The sequence below is a fragment of the Prunus avium genome, chromosome 2, assembly GCF_965620075.1.
Source record: "Prunus avium chromosome 2, drPruAviu1.hap1.1, whole genome shotgun sequence".
Lineage (NCBI taxonomy): Eukaryota > Viridiplantae > Streptophyta > Magnoliopsida > Rosales > Rosaceae > Prunus > Prunus avium.
Window position 1 is genome coordinate 37657140 of NC_142285.1, and position 27013 is coordinate 37684152.

General features: G+C 40.7%; 5 protein-coding genes across 6 annotated transcripts; 4 read left to right on the top strand and 1 right to left on the bottom strand.

The window, feature by feature from the left end:
* Positions 1-372: 372 nt before the first annotated feature.
* On the top strand, positions 373-3654 carry LOC110767366 (putative aquaporin PIP2-5). The gene is made up of 4 exons (XM_021970894.2): positions 373-833; positions 1050-1345; positions 2936-3076; positions 3187-3654. Exons 1-4 carry the CDS (start codon positions 527-529, stop codon positions 3304-3306), a joined length of 864 nt encoding a protein of 287 aa, XP_021826586.1. The 5' UTR covers positions 373-526; the 3' UTR covers positions 3307-3654.
* Positions 3655-7701: 4047 nt separating this feature from the next.
* On the top strand, positions 7702-9964 carry LOC110767442 (uncharacterized). Its single transcript, XM_021970984.2, has 2 exons — positions 7702-8191; positions 9775-9964. Exons 1-2 carry the CDS (start codon positions 7900-7902, stop codon positions 9807-9809), a joined length of 327 nt encoding a protein of 108 aa, XP_021826676.2. The 5' UTR covers positions 7702-7899; the 3' UTR covers positions 9810-9964.
* A 363-nt stretch (positions 9965-10327) lies between these two features.
* LOC110767729 (caffeoylshikimate esterase) lies at positions 10328-11754 on the top strand. Its single transcript, XM_021971361.2, has one exon. It carries the CDS (start codon positions 10598-10600, stop codon positions 11597-11599), a length of 1002 nt encoding a protein of 333 aa, XP_021827053.1. The 5' UTR covers positions 10328-10597; the 3' UTR covers positions 11600-11754.
* A 138-nt stretch (positions 11755-11892) lies between these two features.
* Positions 11893-15701, top strand: LOC110767717 (WPP domain associated protein). Its single transcript, XM_021971350.2, has 4 exons — positions 11893-14677; positions 14765-14891; positions 14992-15093; positions 15238-15701. The coding sequence occupies exons 1-4, from the start codon at positions 12063-12065 to the stop codon at positions 15301-15303; spliced, it is 2910 nt and encodes a 969-aa protein (XP_021827042.2). The 5' UTR covers positions 11893-12062; the 3' UTR covers positions 15304-15701.
* Positions 15702-16476: 775 nt separating this feature from the next.
* Positions 16477-19399, bottom strand: LOC110767426 (uncharacterized). 2 transcript variants are annotated; one of them, XM_021970965.2, is made up of 8 exons: positions 19222-19399; positions 18872-19109; positions 18369-18759; positions 17995-18132; positions 17735-17894; positions 17497-17650; positions 17073-17213; positions 16477-16940 (listed from the first exon to the last, which is right to left on the bottom strand). In XM_021970965.2, the coding sequence occupies exons 1-8, from the start codon at positions 19380-19382 to the stop codon at positions 16746-16748; spliced, it is 1578 nt and encodes a 525-aa protein (XP_021826657.1). In that variant the 5' UTR covers positions 19383-19399; the 3' UTR covers positions 16477-16745. The 2 variants fall into 2 exon arrangements, with proteins under 2 accessions (XP_021826657.1, XP_021826665.1); XM_021970973.2 differs by having other exon boundaries at positions 18872-19106; positions 19222-19397.
* Positions 19400-27013: the final 7614 nt, after the last annotated feature.

Here is a 27013-nt window from a genome sequence, read left to right on the forward strand (position 1 = left end):
TCACAATTTAAGACGACAATTAACTTGATAAATAGTCTATGTTTCACCGTTTAACATCGTAAGTATCTTACATTGCTAAATAGTATCGGAAGCTTAAAATTTCATCATCTTGAAAAATGATGTTTTGGGGGGAGGAGAGATTTCGAAAGCAACATTTCTTATATCTTTAAGAAGAAAAATCTTAGATTGTGGTAAGTGAGTGGGAAGCACAAGAAAGAGAGAGGTGAAGTAAGTGGGAGGTCAGGTGGCCCCAGTAAAAAGTCAGGCCACATAGTCGGTGAAAGCCAAAGAACACACTAAAATAGTAGGTGGGTTCTGTCCAGAAATTTCAAATTGCAGTAATTAATCCTAATCCCTCACCCATATATACCCCCTTCTCCTCACTCTCTCACACACCAACACCCTCCCCTCTCTCTCTCTCTCTCTCTAGAAATTTCAAAAGCAAAGACTCTGTTTTTCTTTAGCCTCAGCTCCCCTGCTTCTCTGTTTCTCCCAAACTCTCTGAAGCTTTAGCTAATTAAGCTTAATGGCCAAGGACGTTGAAGTTGCAGAGAGAGGCTCTTTCTCAGCCAAGGACTACCATGACCCACCTCCTGCACCACTCTTCGATGCAGTGGAGCTCACCAAATGGTCCTTTTACAGAGCTCTCATAGCTGAGTTCATAGCCACTCTTCTTTTCCTCTATGTCACTGTGCTTACTGTGATTGGGTACAAGAGCCAGTCAGATACAACTGCCAATGGTGACGCTTGTGGTGGGGTTGGGATTCTGGGTATTGCTTGGGCCTTTGGGGGCATGATCTTTGTCCTTGTTTACTGCACTGCTGGGATTTCAGGTCAGTTTTCGTTTCTAAGTTCATCATTTTGCTTCTAAGTACAGAAATAAGCTAAAAAGCTGAACTCTTTGCTGTGCGTTTTGTGTGATTTTGTTTGTTTATGTAGAAATTAACTAAAAAGCTGATATCTTTGATGCGGCTTTTGTGTGGTTTCGCTTGTATATACACAAATTAATTAAAAAGCTGATGTCTTTGATGTGGGTTTTGTGTGAACAGGAGGTCACATTAATCCTGCAGTGACATTTGGGCTGTTCTTGGCTCGCAAGGTGTCGCTGGTCAGAGCTGTTTTGTACATGGTGGCTCAGTCTTTGGGGGCTATAGCCGGTGTTGCTTTGGTCAAGGCTTTCCAGGAGAGCTACTACACCAAGTATGGCGGTGGAGCCAATGAGCTCAGTAAAGGCTACAGCAAAGGAGTTGGGTTGGGTGCTGAGATTATTGGGACCTTTGTGCTGGTTTACACTGTGTTCTCTGCTACTGACCCCAAGAGGAGTGCTAGAGACTCCCATGTTCCGGTACATACCTTTCTTTCATCACCATTTGCTATTTCTTTTCTCTGATAGCTTCTCTGGTTTTTGCTACAAAATGGTAATTAGACAAAAGAAAATAAAAAAAAACAGGGTGGCTGAGAAAAGAAGAGAGAGAAATTAGTGTAGTAGTGTTATATGGTTTAGTTTTGTAGAACACTTTTTCTGCTATGTAGATCTATAAACATGTTTCTGGGATTTTCATTTTTGTTTTGATATAAATTTATTTTTTAACTCATTTTAATTTGGAGAACATAGTTATTTGTGTAAGAGAATTGAGAAAACTTGGTCACATGTTTTAGTTTTTGAGATTTAAAATTCCTTCTGAAAATGCATTATTTATGAGATGTATTATTGCATAGGAAAACAGAGTACCTTTGTGTTCTTGAGTTGAGTGCATTATTGAATTTGTATTTTTATGTTGGACTGTATTATTGAATTGACTTGGTACAAAGACTTTAAGCTTCATTGAATGTCGAGCCTGTATTTGCTTTAACATCTTGTGATAAAATATACCCTCATTAAAAAAATACACACTATTACACGGTACAATAGTAATTATATGATTTGATTCATATATAGATGATAGTCTAAATTATTCTAATTCGGTATAAAATCATAAATAAGCTCTACCAAGGATTGCCAAGCATTTGGTACTGAGTTTCCTCTTACGTTTTTAGTAACAAAACGTACCAGAAGTAGGACCAAACTGAAGGCGAACACACTCTCTTCATAAACTGGACTAATCAACACATGTGATTTTCTTAATTTTATATACTGTGTAAATCAAAATAACGTTGTATACTTGTGTTTTCGGTCCTTAATACATATATAAATGATAGTGCCCTTGAAATGATTATAAAAACCAAAATTTCTTTAAAGGGAAATCCGTGAAAGAAAAGTAACATTTCTAAACACCAACATGTCCCTAATGTCTTGACCAAAAAAAAAAAACCATGTCCCTAATGAGTAGGTTCATATCGTGCGCTGCCCAAGTGGTTTTTGTGGCTAGAATTTTAGGGCAACACAATAGATGCCAAGGGGAGGTCACCTAATTTTGTTTGCTTTCAACAAGTTGATTCTACTTTTTCAGTTTCTTCTGCCCACCTTTTGGCCTTTCCATTCATCTTGACGTGCTCTGCCCTCTCAAGATGGTCTTACCTTAACGTCAAACTGTGGGTTCTTCCTACTATTCCTGTAAAGTAAAACGTCTTTTGAGTGCCATTTGAGGACCATTTAGGTATTATCTTAATAGTTAAAGTTAGATCAGTGTCTTAATTTGTTTCCTGTATCACAAAGACAAAGTTCAGAATAGTTTCCACATGATATGCTGAGTCACATTTATGAATGAAAGGTTGTCGAGTTTTGTTTTTATTTAGCTCACGGGGAAGGTCCTTTGGTACTGTTTTAGTCCATTTTCTGTTCCAAGTGTGTTGTTGCTGATTTTGGTATTGTAGATTTGACTGTAAGAATAGACATCCATCCACTCAGAATTTGTTTTTATGAATATGAAATGAGAAAAATAATATTATAGTTTATGAAGCTGATAAAATTGTACTCTGCTGTGAATTTTTAAAGGTTTTGGCTCCACTGCCAATTGGGTTTGCTGTGTTCATTGTTCACTTGGCCACAATCCCAATCACTGGCACTGGCATCAACCCTGCTAGGAGTCTTGGAGCTGCTGTCATCTACAACAAAGACAAGGCTTGGGATGACCAAGTATGTATATAATATTTAATCACTTTTATTTATTATTATTATTTTTCTAATTTTAGTTTTGTGATATTGTATCTTATGTGTAAACTTTTCCTCCATCTTTTTGTTTGCAGTGGATTTTTTGGGTTGGACCCTTCATTGGTGCAGCCATTGCAGCCTTCTACCACCAATTCATCTTGAGAGCAGGAGCTGTCAAAGCCCTTGGATCATTCAGGAGCAACCCCCATGTTTGAATATTTTCAGAGACGCCATGAATTGAAGTTGCTTCCTTTGTCATGGTTAGGGTGGGAAACAATGGAAGAAGGCATCATGGGATTTGAAAAAGAATAAGTTACAATGGCTAGTATTTATTATTTGTGCTTTTATAACGGCTAGTATTTATTATATGTGCTTTTAGCTTATGCTTGTGTATGAAGGTTTCTTTTTCTCCTCTCTCTCAATTTCCTTTAGAAAGAGGGGCTGAGAGGGTCATTAAGTTGTAGATACAGTCAGGTTGAAAAGGAGGAGCTTTTTGTACCCCTTACTGCTTCTCCAAACACTTGCCTTTGAATTTACTTCAATGTCATTTTCATTTCCATCTCTCCTCCTTTCTTCTTTGTACCCATCATGCTTTCAAGAAAAGTTCATACTATTTGGTCACTTCTGCTTGCTGTATAATGTCTCAATGAGCTTGCACAAAAAAATAATTTGCACCCAAAAAAAGAAGGTAAATATAATAATAACACCACCAACAGGACCTTGACTTGCAAACTGATGATCTCAAGTTCAAATTCCATAGCACCTTCATAGTCTGTGTGAGGAAGCTCATTGTAGTTTAGATTATCGCTTGTATTAAAAAAATTAAAATCATATATATACAGATTATAATAACAACTCAATATATAATCAGATAAACAATTACGTTTGAGATGTGTGCGAAGCATAAGCTTGCAAATCATTGGGAGCCTAATACTTCCCACATGGACTCTCTCTCTGCTCCATTTGTCAGTTGGCCCAAAATACTAGACCTCGCAGGCTTCTCTTTCCTTCTACACTCTACTACTTTCAACCCTTATCCCAACAACACAATCAAAATCCCATATCTGTCTCAATCTCTCCGCAAATTGTGCCTAACTATTCTAAGTTTTTATATAATGATAACTTATTAGACAAGACAATATATTTTTTCTATGTATGTGACAACAATGAGAGTATATGAGAATTTAGTAGCTTATGGAACCTCGATAACATGAATGTGGGGATCCTTTAATATTTTATTGCTCAAATAAGAATACTTATTTAAGCTATATTTTTTTGGAAACAATATGCTTTGTCTAAGTTCAATTGATAGATGTGAGGGCTTGTAATTCAGTGTGATTGATCAGTTAGTTACCGTAATTTTTTTTTCTTCCTATTTTTAGATATAAGCAAGGTCTAAAATATCGATAATATCGACGAAATATTGAGGATATTATCGTTTTTTCGGGTCTAGGATATTTTGGAACATATCCATACACATATCGTATAATTGTCGATAATATCGGAAAATATCGATGTCAATAATTTCTCACACACTTCAACAACATTTGACCAAAATATCGCGATAATATCGATAAATATCGAAAATATCGCTATATTAGGGAAGAAAAAAAAAAGCAACACTCACGCAAAGAAGATTACTCGTTATCTATAGCTTCAGACTCTGTTGGAGTGGGAAGTAGTAACTATGGTTATACTCAAAACTAACCCTTTTTCCTACCCTCCATATCTCATGCCTTTTGGGATGGAATCAAGCGGCTCATGGAAAGAATATGAGACCCAATCTTCAAATGATTTTGCTTATGGACAACGCCAACCAATCTCGGATCCATATGGGAGGCATGTTAACGACTACATGCAAAACTATTTTGGAGATTTATCATTTGATGACTACTCTTCACAATACACTTACTCTACACATAGAGATAATGAAGGCAATAAAAAAATTGAACCTCATAGAAACTCTATGTGGTACTAAGTCACTTATGTATCTTACCATGCAATGTATAAAATGTAAAATATTGTAGTAAATCATTATAAATAAATGATTATGGTGTGTTTAATCATCTTTCATTAATTACCACATATTTTCTACACTCGTAGTTTTTGTCAACTCGCTATATAATCAACTTAAATCAGTTAAACTCACCATGCAATGAATTTCCTTCTAATTTTTTTTGTGATAAACTAATAGATAATTGACTAAATAAATATCCTCCAAAGTTTCAATAAAATTTTTCAAGTTTTTCTTACAATTTCCGTGGTTTTTATTCAAATTTTACCGATATCAATAGTTTCTCGATATTTCCATTGAAATTTCCGTGGTTTTAGACCACTGATATTTCCAAAACCATCGATATTTTAGACCTTGGATATAAGTAATATGAGTGATGAGGGCATTGAGCACACTGATGTTTACTTATCACGGGTATTGAAATTCTTGACTTTTATGCGTTTTCAAACATATAATGAATAAAAATTTATGCATTTACTAACTCATAATGAATCAAAATTTATGCGAATTTTATGTTAAAATCTAGCTATAATCAAATAATCTCAAAATTAGGAATGAGATCAACTACTCCCATTCCTTGATTTCCCTCTCTAATTTTCCTGATTCATGATTTCCCCCAATCATGGTAAATAAACATAATCGGAGTTGGTTCGATCATGGTAAGTAAACATAATCGGGAGTTGTTCGAACCAGTCAAGTCTAAGGAGGGACGCACCTATCAGCTATTTTTGCCTCCGAAGTGCAAAACCAAAGTGGGTCATATGGCCCATATCTTCCATCTCGTATGCAGCTGGAAAAGGCTGGAACCCAACAAGTTTGAACATGGCCTAAGTAGCTAGAAGAAGACAGTTTTCTGGGTCAAGCGAGCTATAGGCTAAGGCTATAGCTAGCTGAAAATATCCTATCCTATCCTAACCTAACCTGATCTCACCCACTTCGAGTTCGAGTTGCCATTGGATCTCTTGCGAGAGACTTGGCTACAATCCAAGAGCTCTTCCTCAAAAGGACAAACAATGACATCGAAGATAAGACATGTATGCCGTTATTCACACCACCCTTTAGATAAAAGATTAGCCAAAATGCCAAAATTCTCATTCTTTGTGGTAAGAATCTATGGCTGAAACGTACCAGAAACATCTGCTATGTGCATATATGTATATACGTTTTCTATATTACGATTAGCTACGCTTATGGATAGTTCATTTTTGACCTAATCGAGTGACCATCTAGACACAAAATTGGTTGTCCGCAAATACATCCCACCGTATATAAATAAATGGTCACATTAATAGACATACCTATTCCAATGACCATATTTTATAAGCAATGGTGCAGTGGTGTGCACGCTTCTATGATTGCTTCTAATAGCACGGCATGCATATTATCTATACTTCAAAGTCAAGCAACAGCTACCACTTCCTCTTCATCAGTCCTAATAAAAAACCCATTTCAGCAACTAAGATATCTACACTTCAATTTTTTCCAACAAATTAAGGGTGAACAATATATCACTCTCTATCATATATGGCACCCATCACCACCCTTGTCTCCTTCATTCTCACTCATTTTGGGTTTCTCTTGAGCCCTTGGACACCCGCATTCCACAGTTTCAGGTCTGAAAATCCTCCCGTTGATCTCTACCCTCCTCCCGTTGGTCTCTTCCCCTTGGCTTATGGTTTTGCAACCATCATGTAATCTTCTTCAGCTACCTGCATTCTTGTTCGAGATTAATGTTCATATATATGCTCGAAGTTCCACCTGGGTATGTTCAAGTTCAAGTTCAAGTTCGAAGAAGGCTAGTCTTTTGGTTTTGGAGCTGCGATGGCATGGTGTTTTGAACTTGTGATTTAGGCAAATATCAATTGCTTAGCATGTAAATGTATTATATATGCACCATATATCCTTATATTTTCACAAATTAAGCTAATCGGTCTCCGTTGTCTGTAATACATTTCAGCCTAAGTTTTACTGTAGTAGTGTTGTTTAATTTAACTTTGAAGATATGTTGATTCCAAGTTTGACAATTGTGAGTTTAGAACGACTATCTGCTTTAAGCATAGAAGAGGATGGAGTTGCCTAGAAGAAAAGCAATTAGAGCATAACTACTACACACCCACCCTCTAGCATGTGTCAACATTCATCACCCTCTATTTTTTTTTTTTTTTTGAGGAAATTTTGTATTGAAAGGGGCGATAATATACTAAACTCACACACACTACACAGATGTTAGGACTCGAACCCAGAACCTTGTGTGAGGGAGCAATTACTCCAAACCACTACACTAGTGGGTCATTTGCCTTCGCCCTCAAACTTTACTTGTGACGAACATATGCATTTATCTAACAAACTAAAGTCATTGCACATCACTACACACCATCCTCAAGCCTCATTCACTCCATAATTCATTTGTTAAAGAAAAATTTTCATTTGACAATGACGAGAGTGACTCAACACCTAACGCGTGAACAATTAAATGGATGAATCATTGAACCCCTCCCACAACCCCCTCATTATAGAATTATATTCTCAGGAACCCAACCACAACTTCAACTCCAACTAGCCCAACCCAAAACATCCACATGCCATACCCAATAAACCCACAACTTCAAAGTAATTGAGTTAAATCAAATAGAAACAATCTTAATCAAAGAATTGAAAAAACAGAGCCCATGTCTTCTCACGCACAAAGCTGCCGTTCGAAGAGGAACTTACGTCCCTCTTCTTCTTGTTAAAATAGTCTTCTCCATTCTCTCGTCTCTTGACCATCACCGCGCGAAAAAAGAGATAGAAAGAGATGCATCTATGGCCCTCAGCGACGATCAGAGACTCCTTCAAGCTTGCTTATCTGAGAAAACTCGAATGGAACCTCCAGAGAATGAAAAGGGAAAAAGAATCATCAGCTTCAGTCAATCAGAAGCTGTTAGATAGCCAAGAAGGCGGAGTCCAACAGTCGAATAGCCAAGAAGGTGAAGTCAATGGCAAAATGGCCGAAGTGCCCAATCCAAAAGCGCATGGAGTGGTCCTTGGACTTTGCAGAGAGATCCTCATGCTTCTCTCCTGTTGCTTCTGTTGTTTCTGCTGTGGAGGTAATTCATTTCATCTCAAACCCTTGTACTTTCACATGCTTTTGTTTCAAAATTTTTGTTTGAAATGAAGTTATATGATATGGGTTTTCAGTATATGCGCCATTGGTTTGTAGAGTTTTTGCTAAATTTTGGAGACCGGTGTTTTAACACGTCTCTGAAAAATTGGGTTAAATTCTTTAGCAATCAAATTTGTAACTTGTAATAATCTTTGGTTAGGGACTTTAATGTGACATTCTCTTCGTTATGTGCTGTGTGAGAAAAATGGGTATTTGAATCATTTTTCCCTATCACATAGGGGATTTGATTTGGGGAATGGAACTACCTTGCTTGCGTTATAACTAAAATGTATTGCAGATTCAAGCAGTGCTCTTATGGTTTGATTTCTAGTTTGAATAGGAGATGCTGCTGGAATTCTCTCATACCTTTTCATGTAGTTTAATCATTAGGTGATTGGTGAAATACCCAGTAAGATCAAAGGCCAATCTACTAGTTCTAGGAATTTATCAGTTGGACAGTTCTGCCTGCTTTTGTGAGCCTGTAAGAGGTGGGGGTTGCAGTTTGACAAGGATTCTTGTGTCTGGTAAGGAAAAAGAGAAAAAGAGTAGTTTGTTTGCTTGTACGGAGAGATGGTTAATAAGGTGAACAATGAGATTTCGTTAATGAACAGACCAGTTAAATATTCACATCCAAAGATTCATTCAGGATGGCATGTGCAGCTGATTATGCTTGAACATGGGAAGTATCTATAATTGTCTTGTTGAGCTGAGAATGGGGAGAATCCATTCAGGAACTTTTGAATTAAATAAATTGGAAATATTTGAACATAGAACTCTGCCCACTGCTTCACTACCTGAATCATGGTCCTGGACCAAGAACCATCTTAGGTATTAGCCTACTAGAATAGATTGGATTTCTGTTTAGATATGAATCTTAGGGTGCTTGTGCCCAAGAAAGTGGAAGGCTATCCATATATTCTCATGAAACTTGTTGCCGTTCCCATTAATCTATGCTCTAAAGCATGTCTGCATATATGCAAAGATTGAATACCCAAGATGCCTCTACTTTGATATGGTCTGTCTAGTGTGTAGTGATATATCTTTGGTGCTGTTGGAAAACAAAATGAATGATATATGATAGGATGTTGTAAATGAAACAGGCAAAAGTAGTTCTGAAAGGCTGTAATGATTGGAGCATCATAAGCATGCTTCTCTAAGTCTGCATGTCATGGAAAGACTGCTTTGTAGGTGGAGGGTTTTCTGTGAAGATATCGTAGAATTGGCAGAGTTGTGACAGCGAGCCAGTGTTAATCAGTTTCATGCTGATAATATACTAGAGGATGATCTCTTTAGCTAATATAATCATACACCCATTACATTCGGGTTGGTGATGTCTTCTTATGCCCACTTTTATTCCCAGCAGTTGTCTTTGAGATCATACACTAATGTGTTTCCGTTTGCCTATACATGTCTCTTCATCTTACAACAGGCACTGTTAAGTCATATTTTCTTATTTCTCATTATTAAGTAATGACTTGATGAGAAAAAATTGGTCATGATTCTGATATGAGGGTTTTCTTGTTTCAGCTTGTGCAGAGGAAGATGCTGATCTTGTCTTCTGATGACAAGAATTTAGGAATTGAATTTCAAGGACAATATTATGTAGCCTTTTTGTGTGTGTGTGTTTAGTCTGATATGTACAGTCTACATTAATAGAATGTTAATCTTCATTGTTCAGACAGAGATGATTCAAAGGAAAATTTAGTTCTTGTTTCAAGTATGGTGTAGTATGTCTGGACTTGTATATTGATGGGTGGATGCCTAATTACCCTGCTCCTCACTCATTTGATTGCTTGATTGAGCTCAAACATAACCCTAGGGGTCATGGGTTCAATTCTCATTACTGTGAGATTGGGTGCAGTCCACTCTAGACTCTACCTACCACCTCTCTCTCTCTCTCTCTCTCTCTCCCTCAGAAGACAAGAGTATAAATGGGCGGTAAGTACAAAGTTTTTAAAGCTCATTCATTGTAATGATAAAAGCAACACATATCAAGCTTTGTGAAAAGGGCAACTATTTTAGAGGCTATTGATTATAATAAAAAAGAAAAAAGAAAAAGGGCAACTAGTTTTTCGAGCTCGTTTTCGTTCATGGTAATGGTAGAGGGGCTGGTCTTGATTTATAGACAGACGCAGAGATGAAAGAGGTGGGGTATTGGGTTGGTTGTTTGGTCCACTTGCAATTTGCATGCCACCCTCATTAATATCCATCCCAACTAGCAACTACCAAAACCACCCAAACCAAAGCAGCAATAAGTAACTCCAACGACTTCCCCCAACGCTCTCGCTCTTTTCCAGGGTCTTTGGATACTCTCACCACCCGGCGCATTTTACCAAACCATTCTTACAAAATGGCGCACCCAATTGCGGAGGCGAACGACCAAAGCCCCTTCGGCTCTTTGACCCCTGACGCCTTCTATTCCCGCCACAAAGTCTCTCACGCCTCCGAGTACATCACGAATCCCAGAGGCCTCAAGCTCTTCACCCAGTGGTGGACCCCACTCCCTCCCACTCCTGTCCTCGGAACCCTAGCCATCGTCCACGGCTTCACCGGCGAGACCAGCTGGTTCGTCCAGCTCACCGCCGTCCACTTCGCCAAGTCCGGCTTCGCCGTCTGCGCCATCGACCACCAGGGCCATGGCTTCTCCGATGGCCTCGTCGCCCACATTCCCGACATCAACCCCGTCGTCGACGACTGCATCTCCTTCTTCGACTCCTTCCGCGCCCGCCACGCGCCCCCCAACCTCCCCGCCTTCCTCTACGCCGAGTCCCTCGGCGGCGCGATCGCCCTACTCATCACGCTCCGACAAGGGAGTGGCGCGTGGAACGGCCTTATCCTCAACGGCGCCATGTGCGGGATCAGCGCCAAGATCAAGCCGCCGTGGCCGCTCGAGCACCTGCTCTTCCTCGTCGCGGCGGTGATCCCGACGTGGCGCGTGGTTCCGACGCGGGGGTCGCTGCCGGACCTGTCGTTCAAGGTGGAGTGGAAGCGGAGGCTGGCGCTGGCGAGCCCGAGGAGGACGGTGGCGAGGCCGCGGGCGGCGACGGCGCTTGAGCTGCTGAGGGTGTGCAAGGAGCTTCAGGCGAGGTTCGAGGAGGTGGAGGTACCGCTGCTGATCGTCCACGGCGGCGACGACCTCGTCTGCGACCCCGCGTGCGCCGAAGAGCTCTACGGGCGCGCGTCGAGCAAGGACAAGACGCTGAGGATCCGCGAGGGCATGTGGCACCAGCTGGTTGGTGAAACCCAGGAGGACGTCGACTTGGTGTTCGGCGAAATGGTGGCGTGGCTTCGTACTCGAGCTGAACGGGCCTCCACCGCCGCCGCCGCCGCGGCGAATGGTGGTGCTGCCTAGTCTAGTCTATAGGGGTTAGTAAGTTTTTAGTGATGTGATCACTGTGTTAAGTTAAACTTAGTTGGAACAGAGAGGAAGAAGCAGCATAAGCAGCCAATGGAAGCATGCCATGTCACTTGGAAGTTTAAATAAAAATGATTAATTTAAATGTGTGACATATTCTTAAATTGTTCAACCAGCCACCCTTATGATTCATACCAAAAAATAAATAAAAATAAAAAATGCAATTTTCCAAACTTAAAAGATTATGAATATGAGAATAAAAATTGAAGAGAATGAAAATGATACCTTAGAATAGGTCATCATATCATACAACAAATAACCCACATTTCTTGGGCAATTATGAGAAAATAGAGATTGGTTTCTGCTAGTAATTCTTTGTTTCCACCATAGAAAATGAGATTCTTGTTTTGCTTTTTATTTGTTGTTGCTTGTTGATTGAAACATACCAAACTGAGAAACTATGGATTCGACCATGATGTGGATCGTGCACCAAGCAATGAACAATGCGCATGAAAAGATGCAGAGCAAAGAAGGTGTTCTTCAGCGCTTGAATGAGATATCCAGATTCTATGAGTTGGCTGTCATGCAGCTGGAAGGGTGTTTGAAGTTTGTTCGGCTAGAGACCGACAGCTGCATTCTTGAGAGCAGCCACGAGCAGGTGCTGACAGACTTGACCGAGATTCGAAACCGCCTTCAAGGGCGCCTCAAGGAGTCTGAGATGGCAATCATGGCCAAGGATAGAGAATTGGCTTCGCTACGTTCCAGCGCCGCGAATCTCAAGCTTGAAAGAAGAACGAAGAGTGAGCCTGTTGAAGAATACATTTTTAGTAATAGGATGGGTGGGGATGATGAGAAGGAGGATGATGATGATAGAGATAATGAACTTTTTTGCGAGTTGAAGAATTCAGTGGATCAGCAGGTTTTGAATATCAGACAGAAGCTTCAGCCTAATTACAGGTTCAAAGATAAGGAAGGAAATTCGGAAGTTGTTGAAGGGATCAACAACAAAAGGATAGAGCAGATGGGTTCAGACATGGGGATTTTGAAGGAAACTTTGGATCTTGCTTTTGGGAAAATGCAGAATGCCATTTTCAGGTCTGAGGTTGGGCCAATTGAGCAGCAATGGAGATGGGATGTTGAGAAAGACACAATGTCTGCTTTGCTTCAAGGGTTCATGAATGATTTCCAAGAAACTGTTGAAGCACAAGTGTGGAAGGAAAAGGAGCACGTTTGTCTTGGCTTGAAGGAGTACTGGTATGATTTGATGGATGAGGTTGCGAACTTGCGCTGTGAACTAGATTCTGTCGTCGGTGAGAATGAGGTGGTGCAAGTGAAGAGTACTGATCCATTGCAAACAAGCCTTGGAGGCAAAGTTTCAAACAGAACAAATGAAAAGCATTCACCGGAAGATTTTAGTCATGGAAAGCCTGAAAATCAGCTGTCTTTAAAGGCTGAAGAGGTTATGCAAGAAGTTCATGAAGAGGAAAGGGGAGAGGATGGAGGCCACTTTGTTTCCAAGATGATAAAGAATCATGAATCCATCATCCGGAAGAAAAGTGCAGAGGTAGAAGAGCTGAATTTGCTGAAGAGAGAAATTCTTCGACAGAAAGGGAATTTGTCTAGCAGGAGAGAAGAGATTGGGATGCAAGAAAACAGCTTGAAAAGAAGGGTCCAGGAAATTATTTTAAAACTAGACAAATTAAGAGATTGGGATGTTAAGCTTAATGAAACTTTTGGTAATTATGAGTTTGATGAGGAAGAAACTCTTTCAGAGGAGAGGTTCCTGAAATCTGATGCAAATCATATTGACAATTTGGAACTTGATACTTTGGAAGATGTATGGGAGAAGATGGATAAAGTACCTTATGCAGTAAATGAAGAGCTACAAAATGAAGGGAGCAGGCTGAAACAAGACCAAGAAGAAGAAAATTTGAAAGCTGTGATAATGGAAAGGACCTATGTTACTCTTCTTGAAAGTTTAATAAAAGAGAATCACATTGAATTACATGATTTTGAGTTAGAGAACCTGATTTGGAAGGACATATGTAATGTTCTCCTTACAGAAGTGGTCAATCAATGGAAGGAGAATATTGAAGGTAACAACATTGAATCTCGAACCAGAGAAGAGATATATTGCACCGTCCTCCACGAGGCAATCAAGGATTATAGCTCAAATGGTAACTTTGCATTAGTAGAGTGTCAGGATTTGAGGGTTGAAAATAATTCTTTGGAAGACTCAGCATTCTCAGACAAGTTTTGTTACTTGGAAGGAACAATAAGAGAGGATGTATGCTGGACCCTTTTGCATGAAATGCTCAAGGAGTGGAATGAATGTATATATGGTTGTGAAACTGAGAGCCTTCTTAGAGAAGAGGTAGACTGGCTTATTTGTAATGAGACAATCAAAGATTTTGTAAAAACTGCCGGTGATCCATTGGCTCGATATCAAGATTTTGTTACCAGAGAGTTTCTTCAGACCACAGAAAGTTTTGTGAGGGAGGATATCTGTAGGGTTTTCATCAGAGAAACGATCAAGGAATGGAAGATGGAGAGTCTCAGTAGGGAAGAAATTTTTCAATTTGTCATGGTTGAGGTATTGAGAGATGCATTTGACCTGTTTAGAGAAGCTGATTCTGGGACTCAGGACAAATTCCCAAAAGGCATGCTCTTTGCTAACAAGTTACAGAATGATAGACAGGTCGGTGCAGAGGAGAATTTGAATGAAAAGATAGGTATGGAGGAAGATCTGATGTCAAGTGAAAGTTCTAAAGAGTTGTTAACTAAATTGCACACTTTCAGTTCGGTGAGCAGCAAGCTAGCAAGTAAGGCTCTAGGAAGTGAGTTAGGATCTAGTTTAGACATCGTAGTTGGCGGTTTACAAAAGGTTTATGATCAAGTGAGTCCTGCAGTAGGTTCTGCACATAGCAGTGAGCCGTCTTATTGCCAACCAAAAGCAAACAAAGAGGTTCAATTGAACCCATCTGATTCTGTGTTTACACCTTTCCTCAGATTTCAAGAAGCGTTGGTGGACCTTGAGCACTCAACAAAAGAAAAGTTAGAAATAAACTTCTTGAGGTATTGGTCTATATACAGATAATTTCTCACCAAAGCTCAGATTGTACTTCTGTAAACTAAGCAGACTGCACCCCTACTCCTTTACAGATTGGACAAGATGAGGGATGGTATAAATATACTTGTTGAACATGTTTCCACCTTGAGAAAAAAAGAATCACTTTATAGGAACGCTTTTACTAGGAGATGTCAAGATCTGTGGAAGGCTGAGACTGAGGTTATGCGCTGCAACGATAACTTTTTGGCTTTGATTTGTTTGTGAACTAATCATGTTGAGTTTATATGTTGGTTGGAATTTTGATGTGTGTCATTTGTAGGTGGATCTTCTGGGTGATCAAGTGGATGTTATTGTAGGCCTTCTTGAGAAAATTTACCCCATATTGTGTCATCATTCGCCGGTTCTGCAGCAGTATTTTGAGGTAAGCAATGTTTTCTTTTCACATTTCTCGTGTCAAGGTGCTGTGTTTAGCGATGCTTAATCCTTTCTGTCGTACGCAACCTTCTGTTTTACTCTGAAATGTGAATTGTTTATCGTAGTTTATAGTTACTCGATTTTCTTGCAGGTCTCAGACATCTTACAGTTGATCAAGAAAGAACTAACTGGAGCTGTCAATACATCCAAAAATTGACATGTGCATGAAACCATCTTCTGCCTATCATTTTTTTATTTTGTATTGAAGAAAAAGATAAAATGTGCTTACAGAAATGGATCTAGTCTGTTATCAATGTTGTTTTAGCTGAGGCAAAATAAATGAAGTCAACCAAACAAACAGAAACACAAGACTGCAGGAGAAGACAAGTGGGAAAGCAACAAGGAAAAAAGAAGAAAACAAAAAAGGAAAAAGCATTCCTCAATAGGCTGGCGAACTATACTATGTTTTGAGAAGCCCAGAGAGCAAACCAAAACTAAGCTGGCAATTAGCTCTCGTCATTGATTTTATCTTGAAGCTTTCGAAAGGTTTGTTTGCCGTCTAGTTCTTGTCTTTTTCTGTTTAAGTGAAGGATAAACGGCTATACATTGTGCATATATAAACATGCATTTCAAGTTCTTGATTGTTTATGCATCATCAAAAGCTCTCATGGCCACACTGCTTCACCTATGTTCCTGTTCTGTTCTAGTTTTGGTCCTCTTTGTTAACTTCGTGACCTCTTATAACCACGTTAGTCTCACACCAGCGGGCGCACCTGCACCCAATGAACCACCACCATCACCTTCACCACCATCACCATCACCAACATCGCCACCACCACCACCACCATCGCCACCACCACCATCACCTTCAACACCACCGCCACCACCACCATCACCTTCACCACCTCCCAATAAGAAAGGGTCTTCAGGAGGACTAAGTGGTGGGCAGAAGGCAGGGATAGTGTTTGGAGTGCTGATAGGGGCAGGGCTGATTGGGTTTGGCGGATTCGTGTACAAGAAACGTAAGGATAACATGAGAAGAGGGCGCTTTGGAGCTGCAGCCAGGACAACCTTTCTTTGATTTTGACACATCTTTATGATTAATTAGAAACTGAAATAGGAGAGGAAATGAAGAGACCATGAATGAATCTACATTTGTTAATTCAAGTTTTGTCTTGTTTTATGTCTTCAGTATTGGGTTTTTGATTTGATTGTTCTTTAATATTGTAAAACTAGCATGTCCAATAAGATTTGAAATTCGTTTTGTGTTTATTAAGGTGTTCTTGAACTGCGAATGTTATAAAAGACAGTTCTCATTAACATGTAACAACACTTGTTGGGCAAATTAATCTGACAGAAATCCTTATTGGATTTAATTACAATCATGATATCATTAACAGAAATGAATCTATAGAAACCAAAATGAATAACAATCTAAACGACAAGAACCAAACTTAATTGTCCCTACTTTACTTGCAATTTCCAGTTTCTCTGTTCAAAAGTTGATAGCTACATGAATTGTAAAAAAGCTATTGATTACACGATATCCTTAAATTTTAGTTAGCTACAACTTGGTATTGGTTCTAGCTAGCTGAATAATAGATCCATAAGGCCTCATGAATCTAAAGAATCATGTTGTTGTTTAAGTTTATGTCCCTGCTAGGAATGAAATGTGAGGATATCCTGCAGGATTTGCTCAGCTACTATTGCGCAAGCGAATAGTCCTACCCCAAGAAGTACAGGCCTTGCTCTTGATAAAGTCTTTTGCTCACCATTTTCACATTCTTTATTGTGCATTGCCCAAGCCATTGCTGGTGGCAGAACTCCATATAGCATTGTCATACAGTAGCCTCCCTAGTCCACATAAAAGTCAGTCAAACAGAAAAGAAAAACCCAGCATTTAAGGTTTGCATTATTATAAGCTATTGCCTGCTTAATTTTCTCTGCAAGTGGTTCAACTGTTAATCCCTCCTCCTTTATACTTACAGCAATGTCTGTGGCAGTGGAGAATGCATCTGGAACGCTAGTTGACACGATAAGAGATGGACCAACAACCATTGCCACTGCTGTGAAGCTAACTTTATTCCTTCCCCACCATTTTCTCAGCTCAAAGGAGATGTTTGGTTTCTGCCAGGGTTAAGTAGCATATAAGTTAGTGCTGCTATTCCTAGAGACATGCTTCAACCTGTGAATTAGGTGGAGACTTGAAATGTAGAGAATATATTTCCTTGTATTAAACAAATTACACAGTCCCTATTTATACAAATACAGGAAGTCTACTTAAGGTAGGAAATAATATAGACATGAATACAATCTGATTTACAGCAGGAAAGCTAATTGCCAGGAGAAGATTGTGAAGTTGACTTTTGTGTGTGCTAGGAAAGGAAAGATGCATTAACATCAAAGCTACCTGGAGTGTTTGTGTGAGGGGAGAATTCCATGATAGGTTATTAAGCTGTTCCTTGAAAAATTCAGAGAAGCCTAGAAGGGTCCCAATTAGTGATGTTCCAACTGCAAAGAGTGAGAAAGCTTCTACCATATATGAAACCCCACTCCATCTCACCCTAAACCAAGTTGTGTCAAAACATGATCATGTTTCCATGAATAGAACTATGTTCAATTGACTCAGTCTGCAGATATTGGGTTACCTCATAAGCAATTCAACAGGGTCAACAACTTGATCAGCATGGGCAGAGAGGCCAAGTGCAATTGCATCCCAAACAAGCAATGCCAGCAATGGAACAAGACCACCAAGAAATACCGAAATCCTTAAGCGTGTGAGATCACCGCCCAAATAAGCACAAAGAACTGCAAAGAGAGTCAAATATAATATGACATTGGAGGTTCCAAATTGTCTATACTGCTCAAGAAGGGCAAGTTTAATTCATCGAATAATGCACTCCTTTACCAGGTGCAAGGTCATGATACACCAAAGAAAAGATTATCACAGGTATTGTAGCCGGGACTTTGCCCCAGTCTCCAGTTCCCTCTAGTCCTGACCATCCTCCAAACATAACTGCCAGCACCTCTATTGCTAGTAGTAAACCTGTGAATCAAATTTTTGTGCAGTTTGAGAGTTTGATATCGCCCTGCTGAGAAAACCTGCCGCATTATCCCTCTAAAACTATGCAAGAAATGTTTTCCAATGTCAATCCTGACTTTTCACATCAATTTCCAAGGTTGAAAAAGTATAAAAAAGTAACACAATCATGTGATTTATGAATGTCAAATGTGTTGGGCAGAGTTACAACAAAATCTCGAAAATAGTTTAGGAAATGGTACCTATCATGGAAGCAGTGAGCAGTTGGTTAACTTGATCAGTAGCTCGAGTCCCGCCTATGGCAATGAGCAGAGTAAAAAGTGAAGTAAAAAAGAAGCCTGAAACTGGAGCTGGGAGATTGATCAAATGGAAGAGGATCTCTCCAGACTTGGAACTATAAGCAATGACCGAAGTATAGCCCAAGAAAATATAAATCACAGCGACTAAAGTTCCACCCCATTCTCCTAGAGTCTCTTGTGCCATAGTCCTAATGGAAATGACCTCCAATTCATTCTCTCTGTCTCCCTTCCCCTGCTTCCTCCTCATGCTTACATTGATTTCAACAAGCAAAAGTGCCTCAATTAGGAGAAACCCCCAACATACCACGATGGATATTGAACTTGGAAGCAATCCCTACCATGATGTAAAGAAATAACCAAAAAAAAATATAAGGGGGGTTTGCATGTTTAATTTTTGTCATTAGAAACATCTAAGAAGTGAAAGCAGCTGAGAGATAGGTAATTACTGCTGGAGATGCTTTTTCTGGGAGTGCAAGGATCCCTGAGCCTATACTAGTACCAATGATCAAAGCAATTGCCCCAGCAATAGTTCCTTTCTTCCTGGGCTCCTTGACAGGACCTGTCTTTGCCTTCTTTGCAGAAGCCTTTTGAGCAAGCAATGACTTGTGCTGCTGCAACTGTTGGTGAGAGGAACAAACATGGTAGCTGCAGCTGCTCCTGCTCCCGCTACAGCTACTGCTACTGCTAAGAGAAAGAGAACATATATTTTAAAGCAAAACATTTGAAAGGAAGAGAATGGAGCTGTATAAAGAAGAAGAAGAGAATCAATGGAAATTGCATCACATATGCATCATACATCTTGAGTTGTATATGTATGAAATCACTTGGGTTGTTTTGGTGAACACTTCCTGCCCAGGATTGATTTGTGTTTGGGTTTATGTGGCTTCTTCTGGGATGGAAGGAGGTCATCCATTTTGAGTCCATAAGTGTGTGGTGTGGGTGCGAGAGAATGATCATGTTGATTTTAGATGGAAGTGGACTATATAAATTGAGGTTTAAGTTTCCCAATAATCTTGGAAGTGGACCCTATTAGAATAGAACATGATTAGTCATTCTATACACTAGAACTTCTAATAAAGCAAGGGAAAAAGTGGGGTCCACAGGAAGATATTTTGATCTAGGACTACTACAAAAAAAGGGTGGTGCTAGAGGCACCAACTTTGGGGACCAACTTGCTCACCAACTCTCTAATAGAGGTGGAGCCCGCCAATACAACGGGTCCCACGCTCTATTAGAGAGTTGGTGAGCAAGTTGGTGCCCAAAGTTGGTGCCTCTAGCATTTTCCTTAAATACCCCTAGTATTTTGAATTTTGTTTTTTTGTATGTTAACGAAAAACATTTATCAAAATTCATAATACTTCAATTCTTGTGTTTCAGGGTTCACCTTGTCTAGGGCTCAAGTTTAAGTTTCGCACACTTTTAAATTCAGACGTAGTCCATTCCCACGCGATTAGGGTTTTTGGCGACTCAAGTCCAGCAGCTAGGGTTTTGCTGGTTTCTCTTGCACACGTCCAGTCTTGGCATGATTGTTTCTTGCTTCTAAGGCGCCTCTGGATGCTTATGAGCAACGGCGTCGGCATGCTCGTTACTTTTCTGGGATTGGTTTTGCGCTTTGTGACTGCTTTTAGTCGAAACATAGAGTGGATTATGGAGGCCATGGACGATATCGTTCAAGAATTCACCAATAATTTGGCAATCTCTGAGTCTGAGGCTTTTGAGAATGTAGGAGCAGAGGAGTTAGCTTCTCTAAAGGCTGCTCGCTTCCTTTTGGTTGGGCATTTACTCACAGCCAAGCCTTTCCATAAGGAGGCTTCATTTGGTACTATGAAGAATATACCAATCCAATCTGGAAGGGTTATTGGAGGAAGGCGAATGATTGAATTTTCTTTTATCTTCCTACCTTTGTACATAAATAAGCGATTTACTAGGGTTACTGTGAAATCCTCTTCTACTGCTATTAACCATCCTTTTGAAGATCCACAAAAGCGTATGTTCCCCAATTTTAATTGCAAACCAAGTAACTTGTCATTCGTGACGTTGAATAGTCTCCATATACCATTTTTGCCTGTAGGAATTAAAAGCACTGGAGGAGAACGATCACAACTTGACATTTTAGTCAATTGTTTCTTATAATTCTTTGCTCCACGATGCCATGACATGCAAACAAGACTTGCTCACAAATAGTCAGTTGGAGATATTAATCTCTCTAAAATTAAGCCCTAAAGATTGTGACACAGTCCTACCCAATCTAAAAACAAAAGGCAAAAAAAAAAGAAAAAAAAAGAAATTAGAGAGATATAACAGTGAAGGAGGTGGTTTCCAATGAAAATTAAACTGAATAAATAAAAATATATAAATTAAAGAGCTTGATACAACCATGCCGGAACAACTATAAAAAAAAACTGGATTCATTTGATCCTTGGTGATTTCAAACACTTTATGTGAAGATAAAAACATTAGAACCCAAAACACACAAGCTCATCATCTTTTTTTAATCTGGAAATATTTGTATTGTTGAGATGCAACATACAAGAATCATGCACAACATGAATGATTAATAAAAAATATTAATAATCTATTCAAACTTAGAAACAAACGTGTAATACCAACAAAAAAGCTTAGCAAGGATTTGGAAAGCCGTTTCCAACAAGAATTAGGAAATATTATATGTATTTTAGGAAAGAATTAGGAAATGTCATATATTATTTTAGGAAAGAATAAGAATTAGGCCAAAGGAAAGCCAACCCGCGTTACTGATATATTAATTTGTCATCTCTCATCTGCCAGAAAAGTGTGAAAGGCAAAGATGGGTTGTGAGAAATGATAGAAAAATATGAAAGGCAAAGATGGCTTGATTGAGTATCGAAAGATAGGGAAAAGTTGCCAAGGTAAAATGCGGTATTTGCAAGAGGGTCTTCTTTAACCTCTTGCAGAGGCCAAGACCCTCTTGATAGGGAAAAGTTGCCAAGGTAATCTGAATACCGTGCTCTTGCTCATGCCTGCGCTGAATCATCTTGGCTCTGTTCTCTGTTACATGAACTCGGCGTTCGACTGCATTTCCCAGTTCTCATGCATTGTGACAATCTCAGCACAACTTATATGGCGGCAAACCCGGTATTTCATGCTCGTACTCGCCACATTGAACTTGACTACCACTTTGTTCGCGAGAAGGTAGCCCTTGGGAGTCATCAAGTCTGCTTCATCCCCTCTGTTGATCAACCTGCGGATCTTCTCACTAAACAACTTCACAAGCCACGCCATCATCACTTATGTTCCAAACTTGTTCGTCCAAGGCCGCTCAGTTTGCGGGGGGGGGGGGGTGGGGGGGGGGGGGGGGGGGGTGGGGGGGTTAAACCACACGCACTTATCAAGGAAGAAGAATTTGAAACGGATTATTCTCAATCACAATAGTTGACTTCCTCTCCAAATATTTTGTATTTCCAACAAGAATTAGGAAATATTATATATATTTTAGGAAAGAATTAGGGAATGTCATATATTTTAATTCGTCATTTCTCATCTGCCAGAAAAGTGTGAAAGGCAAAGATGGCTTGTGAGAAATGATAGAATAGTGTGAAAGGCAAAGATGGCTTGGTTGAGTATCAAAAGATAGGAAAAAGTTGCCAAGTTAAAATGCAATGTCTGCAACCAAGGTGGTTAGTGTGAGTGGTTCGACACTCTCATTCCTTAAGAGAGGTCAGGGGTTCGATCCCTGCTCTCGTACGGAGTCACCACTTTGGCCAACACTTTACCCCTTACGGGCCGACCCGGTGTGAGTGGGGATTAGTCTGGGTTGTGGTTAAGGCTTAAAGGTGTCACCCATAGTTGGGGCCTATCCAGGACCACCTCATGGTTCATACCAAAAAAAAAAAAAAATTGCAATGTCTGCAAGAGGGTCTTCTTTAGCCTCTTGCAGAGGCCAAGACCCTCTTGCATACCCCGCACCTCAACTTAGCAACTTTTCCGTGCCTTATATTTTGGTGTTCAATAACTCTTATTAAGAGAGCCCAACTTGGGAGTTTCATAACAAGTACAACTAGAACCTCAAAGGCCCATATAGGTTGGACTTCAAGTCTACACATTATCTATTGAGTTTGAAGATATTTATAAAGGATTAAATACCTGAAGTTTATTCTTGCAGTCGATGTGAGACTCCAAGTAGAAATAGGACTGCAACTTCTCTCTCCACTCTTTTCTTGATTTCTACTTGGTTACTCCTCCATCACTTCTCCTCTCTCTTCCATTTCTTCCTCTCTAATCCATGAATGCCAACCTTCATTTTCTTTCTTACTTAAAACTCTTCAGATCAAACCATCAATATCCACTGAATACAACCCAAATTTTTATGAGCAGAGTTATGATACTCAATTTGTGATCTCTTACTCTGCCTCTGCTTCTAGCCCTTAAATGTTTTCCTTTGTATTCTACTTGTTCATTGCTTCATTGCTAATAGTTTCAAAGGTCATATTTACAGATCACTCCACCTATTGCTTTTCTGGATCCTATTTGAGAACACCGGACTAAGGCAACATTTATGTTAGGCAACCGCCATGTTCTTGATAGTAAAGGTCACTCAATGCAGTTTCCGTTATAGTTGTTAATGCACATAATTGCATAATTGTCTGTAACAATTATGCTGTCACCATTCTGTAACTCCTACACCACTAATGCCTGTAATCATGTTGTAATAATTGTCCGTTACTTTTATACTGTAATCAGATTGTATAAAACCCATGTAATGGTCCTTATTTTATATATGAAAAAGAGCCTGTTTCTTCATGGTATCTAGAGCCTACATTTTTCTGTAAAAATTTTCTGCTTCTCTCCCTTTTCATGGCGTCCTCCAACCCCTCCTCCTCTTCGGCTGGTGTTCTCTCCTTCCCCAATTTCTCTACTCTTGTCTCCACCAAACTCTCCGAAACCAATTACCTTATATGGGAAAGTCAAGTCCAACCCTATCTTATTGGGCAAAATTTTTGGCGCTTCATCGATGGTTCTCACCCATGCCCTCCTGCTATTCTCACCTCCACCAAAGACAAAGCTGTTGACGATGGTCTCAATTTCGTGGGCTCCGTTCCTAACCCAGAATATCTTACCTGGTATCAAACCGATCAATCTCTTATCAGTATTCTTCGTTCCACTCTCACCGAGCCGGTTCTTGCTCAAGTTGTTGGTCTCACCACTTCCCAGGCAGTCTGGGACTGTCTTCGTCAACACTTTTCTCAACAATCTCTTGCTATGCCACCCAGCTCAAGTTTCAACTTCTCTCCAGCACCAAGGGGACTAAGACCGTCTCTGAATACCTTGCTCTTGCCAATAGCTTATCTGATCAGTTGGCTGCCATTCGTAACCCCGTTTCGTCTGATGATTTGGTTAGCTATGTCATCTGTGGCTTAGGTCCCGACTACGCCATGCTCATCACCGCTATTATGCAATTTCCCCCCTCCCCACCTTTGCTGATCTTCGGGCTCGTCTTCTCGCCTTCGATGCCCAACAATCCCTTACCACACTTCTGGCTCCTCCACCGTCGCCGCAAGCGTTTTACTCTGCTCAACCCCAGGCTCACCGTTCCAACCACCATCATGGTCCCCGTGGCACCCGCCATGGTTCACAGTCTCCACGCTTCGGATCCTCCTCTAGTGGGTCCACTCGTGCTTCTCTTCCAGGCTCCGGTCAGTCACATCACCGCTCATACCGTCCCTCCCAGCCCAACTCTAGCATCTTGGGGCCTCCTCCATCCTCACGTCCTCTTCAATGTTGGAATTGCCAACAATTTGGCCATATTGCTGCTCGGTGCCCCATGTCTTCCCGAAATGCTGACTTCTCCCCTCCTTTTGCTGGCATGCACATCTCTCAACCCTCTGATCCTAATTGGTACTTGGACTCTGGTGCCACCAATCACATGACCCATGACGCTCGTCCTCTGACAAATGTCTCCAACACTTCTGATCAGGTTCTCATTGGTAACGGTGCCTCCCTTCACATTACTCATTCCGGTAATGTCAAATTTTCCTCTGGCTCCTTTGATTTTCATTTATCCGATGTTCTTCTTGTTCCCTCCCTTCACAAAAATCTTCTTTCTATTGCTCAATTCACTCACGATTATCCTGTTAGCATTACCTTCGTTTCTTGGGGATATATTATTCGTCACTTACACACAGGTGTTATTCTCTTTCAGGGCCGATGTAGGGATGGCCTTTATCCAGTCTTGCCCTCTCTTGCATCCAAGTTTGTGTCTTGCTCCAAGTCCGCTTTTTCCTCCACCGTCTCGTCGTCTCTTTGGCATTGCCGGTTGGGTCATCCGTCCAATAAAGTGCTTCGCACCTTAGTCTCTCAGTCCTTGTTAGGTTCTCATTTAAAATTATCCCAAAATTCATGTAGCCATTGTGCCTTAGCAAAATCAGTTCGTCTCCCTTTTTCATCTCATGAACATTGGTCTTGTGAACCCTTTCAATTAATACATTCAGATGTTTGGATGTCTCCTGTTGCTTCCATTTCCGGTTTCCGTTATTATGTCCTTTTTACTGATGATTTTACTCGTTTCTCATGGATTTTTCCTATGCGACTTAAATCGGAAGTATTTAATCATTTTTCTACCTTTTGTCTCCTATGTTGAAACTCAATTTTCGTTAACCGTTAAACAATTTCAAAGTGATGGGGGCAAAGAATTTGATAATGGCGTTTTCAAACAATTTTGTGCTTCCAAAGGCATCATTCACCGCTTTTCATGTCCACATACACCCTAACAAAATGGCCTAGCGGAACGAAAACATCGTCATATTGCTGACATGGGGCGTACTTTACTTCTTACTGCTCATCTTCCTCACTCCTTTTGGGTTGAGGCTTTTTGCACCGCTGTTTACTTAATTAATCGTCTTCCTACCCCGCTTCTCAAATGGGAAACACCTTATCAACGGTTGTTTCGTAAAGACCCGGATTATTCTTTTATCCGCACATCTGGGTGTGCATGTTATCCTTATCTTGGTGCTTATGTTTCTAACAAGTTACAACCAAGTTCGCTTGCTTGTGTTTTTCTTGGATACAGTGCTAATTATCGTGGGTATCGCTGCTTTCACCCTCCCACCGGGCGTGTCTATACTTCTCGACATGTTGTCTTCCACGAGCATACATTTCCCTACATTGCCCTTGCACTCTTGACAACCCCTGCCATTGATTTGGTTTGTGTTCCTGTTCTCACAAGTTCAGATATGCTCAATAGGCATCATGCCTCTCACCTGGACACTGGGCCCATGCCCCATACGGAACCCAATCTGTCCTTAACCAATCAGGCCCATACGAAAACTCCAGCTCATGTTGCCATCTTAACCCCTTCGTCTCGTGCCTCTCCTTCTACTCAAGCCGACATCATTTCCTCGCCTCCCCAATCAGCGCCTGCTCTGGCACCACCACCAGTCCCGACATCAGCACCTGTTCTGGGTGAGATGGCACCAGCCCAGCCTCCACAATCCGCTTCTGATCTGGCATCTGCACTAGCCATCGCCCCCCAACCTCTTCCCGTTCAACCACAACCATCAGCGCCTGCTCTGGCTCCAACATCGGCTGCCAACCCCCAGCATCTTCCCGTACAGCCCACGCAACATTCCTCCACTCGCACTAGCCCTGTTCACACACGGTCAAAATCTGGGATCTTCAAACCCAAATTTCGCTCCAATTTCTCGGTTCGCTATCCTATTCCTTCTGCGTATACTGCTTTGGTTGATTCTGACCTTGAACCTACATGCTACTCTCAGGCTTCTCGATTTTCTCATTGGCGACAGGCTATGCATAATGAGTTTAATGCCCTCCTTAAGCAGGGTACTTGGTCCTTGGTTCCATTGCCTCCATCTGCTCATGTTGTCGGTTGTAAGTGGGTTTTCAAAATCAAACGCCACTCTGATGGCATTATTGAACGTTACAAGGCCCGTTTGGTGGCCAAGGGTTATCATCAGCCAACCCGGAATTGACTATTTTGACACCTACAGCCCTGTTGTGAAACCCACCACCATTCGCACTGTCCTCAGTATTGCAATCTCCTCTGGTTGGCCTCTTCGCCAATTAGACGTCAAAAATGTGTTTCTTCATGGCACACTTTCTGAGGAAGTCTATATGCAGCAGCCCCCTGGCTTTACTGATTCAACTCGTCCTCAGCATGTCTGCAAGCTCCACAAAGCCCTCTATGGCCTCAAACAAGCTCCTCGTGCATGGTTTCAGCGCCTCAGTTCTTTTCTCCTTCGTTATGGATTCATCCAGAGCCGGGCAGACTCCTCTATGTTTATTTTCTGGGGCAATTCTCACATGATGATTTTACTTCTTTATGTCGACGACATTGTTCTCACCGGCAGCAGTCCTTCCTCTCTTTTGGATTTTATCCGTATCTTGGGTATCGAATTTGATCTCACAGATCTTGGGCAACTCAATTATTTTCTTGGCATGGAGGTGACTTATTTGTCAGAGTGTGTTCATCTCACCCAAAACAAATACACCCTTGATTTACTCAAACGCAGTAACCTATTGGAATGCAAGCCGTGCTCCACCCCCATGGCCTCCAAAGGCTCCCTATCCCGTACCACCGGCCTTCCTCTGTCTGA

Coding starts and splice junctions, on each gene's coding strand:
- LOC110767366 (XM_021970894.2), top strand. CDS start 527: ATGGCCAAGGACGTTGAAGTTGCAGAGAGAGGCTCTTTCTCAGCCAAG. Junction 834..1,049: donor CTGCACTGCTGGGATTTCAG/GTCAGTTTTCGT, acceptor TTGTGTGAACAG/GAGGTCACATTAATCCTGCA. Junction 3,077..3,186: donor ACAAGGCTTGGGATGACCAA/GTATGTATATAA, acceptor TTTTGTTTGCAG/TGGATTTTTTGGGTTGGACC.
- LOC110767442 (XM_021970984.2), top strand. CDS start 7,900: ATGCATCTATGGCCCTCAGCGACGATCAGAGACTCCTTCAAGCTTGCT. Junction 8,192..9,774: donor CTGTTGTTTCTGCTGTGGAG/GTAATTCATTTC, acceptor TTCTTGTTTCAG/CTTGTGCAGAGGAAGATGCT.
- LOC110767729 (XM_021971361.2), top strand. CDS start 10,598: ATGGCGCACCCAATTGCGGAGGCGAACGACCAAAGCCCCTTCGGCTCT.
- LOC110767717 (XM_021971350.2), top strand. CDS start 12,063: ATGGATTCGACCATGATGTGGATCGTGCACCAAGCAATGAACAATGCG. Junction 14,892..14,991: donor TGTGGAAGGCTGAGACTGAG/GTTATGCGCTGC, acceptor TGTCATTTGTAG/GTGGATCTTCTGGGTGATCA. Junction 15,094..15,237: donor TTCTGCAGCAGTATTTTGAG/GTAAGCAATGTT, acceptor ATTTTCTTGCAG/GTCTCAGACATCTTACAGTT.
- LOC110767426 (XM_021970965.2), bottom strand. CDS start 19,382: ATGATCATTCTCTCGCACCCACACCACACACTTATGGACTCAAAATGG. Junction 18,133..18,368: donor GCTCACTGCTTCCATGATAG/GTACCATTTCCT, acceptor TTTGATTCACAG/GTTTACTACTAGCAATAGAG. Junction 17,214..17,496: donor CCCTCACACAAACACTCCAG/GTAGCTTTGATG, acceptor TAACCCTGGCAG/AAACCAAACATCTCCTTTGA.